Below are 9,719 nucleotides of genomic sequence, written 5' to 3'. Positions count from 1 at the left end.
CCCGATTTTTCACTCGCCGACAGGTTTTGCGAAATCGCCGACAAATGCCTGAAATCGGAGGCAAATCGGTGCTTGTCCACGCGAGTGACAATCACGCAGTGTGAATTATCAAAGATGCGATCTGAGGGAATCGCCCTTCACAATCACGCTGTGTGAAATGAGTTCTGACTGAAAAACTACATCGGCGATGACCTACAGCCAATGAGAGACCAAGATACAGGGCAGCGGGAAGTTCGGGGAGGAGTTATATGAAACGTAGTTTGCGGACCAGTGTTGCCAAATCCGCGATTGCCGCCGGTTGTTTTTTATGTCAGCAGGTTGAAGCGACCCCAATAACGTGATATTTAGGCCCTAACCCCAGATAGTCGTTCAGTGTGAAACCAACAGTAATGCGACGTCTTTGAAAATCGTGCAGTGTGAACTCGGCATTACTAATCAAAAATTAAGTTTTGATATATTTACAGTAGTATTCCATGTAGTATAGAGAGAGTACTATATAATTTACAAAATATCTTCAAGGAACATGATCTTTACTTAATATCCTAATGATTTTTTGCATAAAAGAAAAATGGATAATTTTGACCCATACAATGTATTGTTGGCTATTGCTACAAATATCCCCCAGTGACTTAAGACTGCTTTTGTGCTCCAGGGTCACAATTTGGAAAATGTCCTGAAGTCATGAGCCATTCAATAATGATAGCTGGTCGGATTTTATATAAAGCGGTCAAGTTTTTATACAACGTCTAGGTTAAGTTTCAAGTAAAACACGTTCACAGTAATTTATAAATATAATGAATATCTGATTTGAATACAGTTTATTTGGCCATTAGGTTTTCTAGAGAGCATCTAGACTAACTGTGTAACCCCTTGAAAGAATGAAAGTGTTAAGTTTAAATCCAAGCTATTAAAGCATCAGCCTTAAGTACTGAATGATTATTTTCATGAATCAGTATAAACTGACAATTTTAATGACTCAATTCAAAACAATTATTATCACCATTCAAACATGTTAATGTGTGCCATTAACATATTAAACATTGCATTTTTACTGATATATGCAAACTTTGCTACGCAATAGTTTGTGCATATAAAAATAACATTGTGTTAATTTAGAGAGTTCATTACTGTCAACTTTGCACTATTTTAACCTTGTTTTAGAATTTAGTTTTGGTCAGAATTATTAAAGCAAACAAATAATGATCTTCTAATTAGGTTATTAATGAGCATACAAACAAACATTAAAAAAATAGTTTAAAAATGTGAAAAATAATGAGATATACTTTAACTATATGGCCTATCAAAAAGTGAATTAGGACCACTTTATTATTTTAGTAGCACTGATGTACTGTTAGTTTCTGTTAATATTTAAAATTTGATTTTATTTTTATACTTGCTGTTTTCATTTTAACTTTAAAGTTTAAGTTTTAGTAATTTTGTTGTGTTTTTGTCATTTATTTTTAAATGTGTGCAGTTTTCTTTACATTTTAGACACATTCTACATTTTTAGATTTAATTTACTTTAGTACTTCACCTTAAACTTGTTTTATCTCTCATTTTTTTGTATACTTTTTTTATATTTTAGTTAATGTTTGTTTTATTTCACAAAGAGTTTTTTTTTTAATGGTTTTAGTTTTAGTTAATGATTAGTTAATTCTGGTTAGGATATGGAAGGAAGTCTTTGAGGGATCAGTGAGTTTGAGTTTTAAAACTGTCGCATATCTTACTGTCTTCATCGAAGGGAACCGGTCGACAGTAGATGACCAGGTCTGACAGCTCTAGAGCAATCTTCTTTCTTCTTTCCATCATTTTACCCTCCTCAAGCTGACGGAGAACAAATAATCATCGGTCATTAACACTGCCATACAGTCTACGTGTCCAAAAGCAAAACACATTCTGAGAAAACTGCATACATTTGATCACATGATTTACAAGACGGAGAACAAATAATCAGTCATATCAAACATCTTTATATAGTCGGTGTCAGAAAACAAAACAAGAAGGAAACCGCATGAATTTAAGATAAACTTGATCACAAGCACAAGTTTGTGCTTAGCGAGGGTGTCGGATTACAAAATGTATTACGGCCTTTTAGAATCAAAACTTTTTATAATCTTGACAATACATACATATCGTTGGAAAGGTCTGAGTCTATTTTCTGATGAAGTAATACTGAGAGAGAAATGTATACATTTGTGACAAAAAAAATTCAATGGCGTTTGGATGGCACCCGGTGGCTATTTGTGGTATAACGCCTAAACAAAATTGCATAGGAACCTCGATTTTTTAATATCAACTTCAAATTTGGAACACAACTTATTTAGACACATGTCTTTAAGTTTATATCAATTTTGGATTAGAACCAGATTAGATAAAATATAAAAATAAAAATAGTACAGTACATTTTCTTTACAGTAAATTTAAACTTGAATAACTTTTTTATACTTTAATTTTTTTAAATGATTTCACTCCTGCAATAATCTGCTGATTGTCTTCTTTTTTTAAAAGAGACCAACCTTAGGTCTGTATTCAAACGCGTTCATGAATTATAACAGTTTATGTTTGAATAGTGTACTTCCATGTCTATATTCAAAAAGGGGGGTGACAGTTAAGAGGTTTAGCATCCAAGAAAGCCCAGCAGAGGTTTAGTAACAGGTGGAGACGGTCAGTTTTACTGTGTTACTGCAGAGGAGATACGGTCTCGGAGCTGACCTTAGCTTCAGAGGTCATGGTGACCTCGCGGATCTTCACCACCCAGTCCTTCAGCTCCTCCTGTGAACTGGCTGCTATGTCCAGCACCGGGCCGGTGCGAGGCGAAGCCACAGGCACCAAAGAGAAGACGAACTGTCTGCTGCCCTTCCCTTCAGGCCTGACCACTACAGAAGAGACAGCATACATTTTACACTAGACAACATGAAACAACATGCAACTCAGGGTTGCCAGGTCTGTCAAACAAAACCAGCCCAACTGCTATTCAAAACTAGTCCAAAAAGCTAGTTTTATGGTTTTCCCCTCTGCTGGGAATGCCCTCGGTCAAAATGGTGATCCAAGGGGTGGGGGGAGATCGCTTTAAACTGCAGACTAAAAAACAACCCGCAGAAACAGTGAAAAAGTAGCACAACTTTGCGGTAAAACCACAGACTTGGCAACTCCTGCAATCCACATGTTTCTGTTCTGAAACATGATGTTTAATGATGGGGAAAAAATATGGCAGCACAGTGAATTCATTGAATTTATGGCTAAAAAAAGTCTCAAAATGAAACGTAACTGAAAACGCAACAATGGAAAAATTAAGGGTGTTTGGTGACGTCAACGGAAAAGGAAATTAGTTTCAGTTTTATCCAAATGCACTAAATTTGAGAACAGAGAGAGAGAGAGAGACAGAGAGAGAGAGATAGAACGATACAACGATAGAACGATAGATAGAATGATAGATAGATAGATAGATAGATAGATAGATAGATAGATAGATAGATAGATGGATAGAACGAAATAGATAGATAGATAGATAGATAGAGATAGACAGACAGGCAGATAGACAGATAGAACAATAGAACGATAGATCGATAAGATAGATATATAGATAGATAGAAACAGACAGACAGACAGATAGATAGATAGATAGATAGATCGATAGATCGATAGATAGATAGATAGATAGATAAATAAATAGATAGAACGATCGATAGATAGATAGATAGATAGATAAATAAATAGATAGAACGATCGATAGATAGATAGATAGATAGATAAATAAATAGATAGAACGATCGATAGATAGATAGATAGATAGATAAATAAATAGATAGAACGATCGATAGATAGATAGATAGATAGATAAATAAATAGATAGAACGATCGATAGATAGATAGATAGATAGATAAATAAATAGATAGAACGATCGATAGATAGATAGATAGATAGATAAATAAATAGATAGAACGATCGATAGATAGATAGATAGATAGATAAATAAATAGATAGAACGATCGATAGATAGATAGATAGATAGATAAATAAATAGATAGAACGATCGATAGATAGATAGATAGATAGATAAATAAATAGATAGAACGATCGATAGATAGATAGATAGATAGATAAATAAATAGATAGAACGATCGATAGATAGATAGATAGATAGATAAATAAATAGATAGAACGATCGATAGATAGATAGATAGATAGATAAATAAATAGATAGAACGATCGATAGATAGATAGATAGATAGATAAATAAATAGATAGAACGATCGATAGATAGATAGATAGATAGATAAATAAATAGATAGAACGATCGATAGATAGATAGATAGATAGATAAATAAATAGATAGAACGATCGATAGATAGATAGATAGATAGATAAATAAATAGATAGAACGATCGATAGATAGATAGATAGATAGATAAATAAATAGATAGAACGATCGATAGATAGATAGATAGATAGATAAATAAATAGATAGAACGATCGATAGATAGATAGATAGATAGATAAATAAATAGATAGAACGATCGATAGATAGATAGATAGATAGATAAATAAATAGATAGAACGATCGATAGATAGATAGATAGATAGATAAATAAATAGATAGAACGATCGATAGATAGATAGATAGATAGATAAATAAATAGATAGAACGATCGATAGATAGATAGATAGATAGATAAATAAATAGATAGAACGATCGATAGATAGATAGATAGATAGATAAATAAATAGATAGAACGATCGATAGATAGATAGATAGATAGATAAATAAATAGATAGAACGATCGATAGATAGATAGATAGATAGATAAATAAATAGATAGAACGATCGATAGATAGATAGATAGATAGATAAATAAATAGATAGAACGATCGATAGATAGATAGATAGATAGATAAATAAATAGATAGAACGATCGATAGATAGATAGATAGATAGATAAATAAATAGATAGAACGATCGATAGATAGATAGATAGATAGATAAATAAATAGATAGAACGATCGATAGATAGATAGATAGATAGATAAATAAATAGATAGAACGATCGATAGATAGATAGATAGATAGATAAATAAATAGATAGAACGATCGATAGATAGATAGATAGATAGATAAATAAATAGATAGAACGATCGATAGATAGATAGATAGATAGATAAATAAATAGATAGAACGATCGATAGATAGATAGATAGATAGATAAATAAATAGATAGAACGATCGATAGATAGATAGATAGATAGATAAATAAATAGATAGAACGATCGATAGATAGATAGATAGATAGATAAATAAATAGATAGAACGATCGATAGATAGATAGATAGATAGATAAATAAATAGATAGAACGATCGATAGATAGATAGATAGATAGATAAATAAATAGATAGAACGATCGATAGATAGATAGATAGATAGATAAATAAATAGATAGAACGATCGATAGATAGATAGATAGATAGATAAATAAATAGATAGAACGATCGATAGATAGATAGATAGATAGATAAATAAATAGATAGAACGATCGATAGATAGATAGATAGATAGATAAATAAATAGATAGAACGATCGATAGATAGATAGATAGATAGATAAATAAATAGATAGAACGATCGATAGATAGATAGATAGATAGATAAATAAATAGATAGAACGATCGATAGATAGATAGATAGATAGATAAATAAATAGATAGAACGATCGATAGATAGATAGATAGATAGATAAATAAATAGATAGAACGATCGATAGATAGATAGATAGATAGATAAATAAATAGATAGAACGATCGATAGATAGATAGATAGATAGATAAATAAATAGATAGAACGATCGATAGATAGATAGATAGATAGATAAATAAATAGATAGAACGATCGATAGATAGATAGATAGATAGATAAATAAATAGATAGAACGATCGATAGATAGATAGATAGATAGATAAATAAATAGATAGAACGATCGATAGATAGATAGATAGATAGATAAATAAATAGATAGAACGATCGATAGATAGATAGATAGATAGATAAATAAATAGATAGAACGATCGATAGATAGATAGATAGATAGATAAATAAATAGATAGAACGATCGATAGATAGATAGATAGATAGATAAATAAATAGATAGAACGATCGATAGATAGATAGATAGATAGATAAATAAATAGATAGAACGATCGATAGATAGATAGATAGATAGATAAATAAATAGATAGAACGATCGATAGATAGATAGATAGATAGATAAATAAATAGATAGAACGATCGATAGATAGATAGATAGATAGATAAATAAATAGATAGAACGATCGATAGATAGATAGATAGATAGATAAATAAATAGATAGAACGATCGATAGATAGATAGATAGATAGATAAATAAATAGATAGAACGATCGATAGATAGATAGATAGATAGATAAATAAATAGATAGAACGATCGATAGATAGATAGATAGATAGATAAATAAATAGATAGAACGATCGATAGATAGATAGATAGATAGATAAATAAATAGATAGAACGATCGATAGATAGATAGATAGATAGATAAATAAATAGATAGAACGATCGATAGATAGATAGATAGATAGATAAATAAATAGATAGAACGATCGATAGATAGATAGATAGATAGATAAATAAATAGATAGAACGATCGATAGATAGATAGATAGATAGATAAATAAATAGATAGAACGATCGATAGATAGATAGATAGATAGATAAATAAATAGATAGAACGATCGATAGATAGATAGATAGATAGATAAATAAATAGATAGAACGATCGATAGATAGATAGATAGATAGATAAATAAATAGATAGAACGATCGATAGATAGATAGATAGATAGATAAATAAATAGATAGAACGATCGATAGATAGATAGATAGATAGATAAATAAATAGATAGAACGATCGATAGATAGATAGATAGATAGATAAATAAATAGATAGAACGATCGATAGATAGATAGATAGATAGATAAATAAATAGATAGAACGATCGATAGATAGATAGATAGATAGATAAATAAATAGATAGAACGATCGATAGATAGATAGATAGATAGATAAATAAATAGATAGAACGATCGATAGATAGATAGATAGATAGATAAATAAATAGATAGAACGATCGATAGATAGATAGATAGATAGATAAATAAATAGATAGAACGATCGATAGATAGATAGATAGATAGATAAATAAATAGATAGAACGATCGATAGATAGATAGATAGATAGATAAATAAATAGATAGAACGATCGATAGATAGATAGATAGATAGATAAATAAATAGATAGAACGATCGATAGATAGATAGATAGATAGATAAATAGATAGATAGAACGATGGATTGATAGAACGATCGATAGATAGATAAGACAGATAGATAGATACATAGATAGATAGATAGATAGATAGATAGATAGATAGACAGATGATAGATGATAGAAATGTGCGGAGATGTGTGTATAATCGAGTATGACTATAAGCTAGCCACAACTCTAGCTCTGACTAAGCAAGACATGACAAACTGTCACTGAGCATCATCACCTAGCACCTAGCAACGCTGTATCCAAGACAACTGTTTCAATAATGGGCCATTCTGTTTCATCAAAATCCAAAGCATCTAATACATACGTCCAAACTGCAATACACAGTCATAGCTGATGTTCCAAAATTAGAGAATATGAGTTTGCAGATTGAAATTCGAAGTATTTAATTCTGTTTAAAACTAATCAGAGGAATTCTTCCAACTGGTTACCAACAAAACGTGTTATTTAATAGCACAAAACAAACATGCAAAACACAAATTAATTCCAAATGCACATTCCAAACTCTTCAAGTAAATGAAGGCTTGGAATGGCCGCATTATGCTAATTATATAAGTTACTCACGCCCGTCCGCAGCCTGTAGATTCAGACTGGTTGCTGCCTGTCTGTTGCATCTTTGAACGCTCAATGTGTTCCACATATGTTTGTATCATCTGAAGAAAAAGAAAAATCAATGTCAGTGTATATGCTGAATTTTCGAGAAGTGGAGCTTTGTATTTGTAACTTTCGAGTTATTGCTAATAGTGTCCCCACAATTTCCATTATGTTTCCATTCATTTTCCATGCCAAAAATAAATTGATCAAGATCACAATTTTTAGCAGCTCATTTTTTAAATAACTAGAAAAATATTATATCCACTATGGAAATTTCCATGAACTTTCATATTATTTCATGCATTTCCATAACTTTTCCTACATTCGTTGCCATCCTTTTCCTCTTGGTTTTCCATTGTCTTGGGAACCCTGTGTTAATCTGAGTTATAAATCTGTGCTGACCTCTGTATGCCGCTGGTGAAGGGCGTTATACTCTTTCTTCATGTCTGATTCTCGTTCTTCCAGACGAGAGACTACAAGAGAGGAACATCACAAATGCATATTGCAAGAAACTCAAATCTCGGTGTCAATGTGTGTGTATGAACAAATGTAGTTAAGTGCACAGACTCACTCTGGTCAGCATAGTTCTTGGTCTTCAGCTCGAGTTGTTTTGTTTGTAGCTCCAAAGTCTCCAACATGGACTGCAACTCCTTCTTGTCTGCCTCCAAGACATCTTCATATTCAATGAACTTCTGTTAACATGCAAACACACATTCACACAAGATCAGATCCTTTATCTTATAACCTGAATTGGATGGATTAATGGATGGATGAATGAACAGACAGACAGACAGACAAGATAGACAAGGTAGATAAGGCAGACAGACAGACAAGATAGACAGACAGACAAAGACAGACAGACAGACAGACAGACAGACAAGATAGATAAGATAGATAGATAGATAGATAGGTAGATAGATAGAACGATAGATTGATAGAACGATAGATGATAGATAGAACGATAGATTGATAGAACGATAGATTGATAGAACGATAGAACGATAGATATAGATAGATAGATAGATAGAACGATAGATAGATAGAACGATAGATAGATAGAACGATATATAGATAGAACGATATATAGAACGATAGATCGATAGATAGAACGATAGATAGAATGATAGATAGATAGAACTATAGATAGATAGATAGATAGATAGATAGATAGAACGATAGATTGATAGAACGATAGAACGATAGATAGATAGATAGATAATATATATAAATAAATAATTATAATAACTATAATAGTATATTAATAATAGTACAATAGTTTGGGTTGAGCTATATAGTTTAAAATATATATCATTATTGTAGTACATGGAGATAAATTAATAACATCAATAACTAATGTAATAATTATAATATAATGGTTATGATTAATAATAGGGATGCACCGAATGAAAATTCTGGGCCGAAAACTGAAACTTTACTGTAAATGCTTTGTAATTATTATTTATTATTTTATTAAATAATATAAAGTAATTTTGTAAGACTTTTTAAATTTAACTCAATTTTAATGATACTGAATAAAAAAAAAAACACAAGCCAATAAAATAACCACACTTTTACTGAAAGTAACACAATAAAACTGGACAGAATTTATATTAATATTGGTAACACTTTACAATAAGGTGCATTAGTTAACTACTTTAGTTAATGAACTAAGAATGAACAACAGTTCTTCAGCATTTACTAATCTTAGTTCATGTTAATTTCAACATTTACTAATGCATTATTAAAATCAACAGTTGTGCTTG

The 9,719-nt window shown here is 30.7% G+C and overlaps 1 protein-coding gene and 1 long non-coding RNA gene across 2 annotated transcripts in view; both read right to left on the bottom strand.

Moving 5' to 3' along the window:
* Positions 1-9,719, bottom strand: part of plcg1 (phospholipase C, gamma 1) — an 88,665-nt gene that overhangs the window by 26,578 nt on the left and 52,368 nt on the right. Inside the window, exons 25-26 of the mRNA XM_016453378.1 lie at positions 2,713-2,876; positions 1,728-1,824 (exon numbers count right to left, since the gene is read on the bottom strand). Coding sequence (XP_016308864.1) covers positions 1,728-1,824; positions 2,713-2,876 — 261 coding nt within the window. The remainder of the gene's footprint in view (positions 1-1,727; positions 1,825-2,712; positions 2,877-9,719) is intronic.
* Positions 7,933-8,667, bottom strand: LOC107663203 (uncharacterized). Its single transcript, XR_001631302.1, has 3 exons — positions 8,528-8,667; positions 8,359-8,429; positions 7,933-8,015 (listed from the first exon to the last, which is right to left on the bottom strand). It is a non-coding gene; the product is annotated as an uncharacterized LOC107663203 (long non-coding RNA).

This window comes from Sinocyclocheilus anshuiensis, unplaced genomic scaffold (assembly GCF_001515605.1).
Source record: "Sinocyclocheilus anshuiensis isolate Anshui unplaced genomic scaffold, SAMN03320099.WGS_v1.1 scaffold2253, whole genome shotgun sequence".
Lineage (NCBI taxonomy): Eukaryota > Metazoa > Chordata > Actinopteri > Cypriniformes > Cyprinidae > Sinocyclocheilus > Sinocyclocheilus anshuiensis.
The sequence above is the reverse complement of the archived record's forward strand: the minus strand, read 5'-3'. Positions and strand labels throughout refer to the sequence as shown.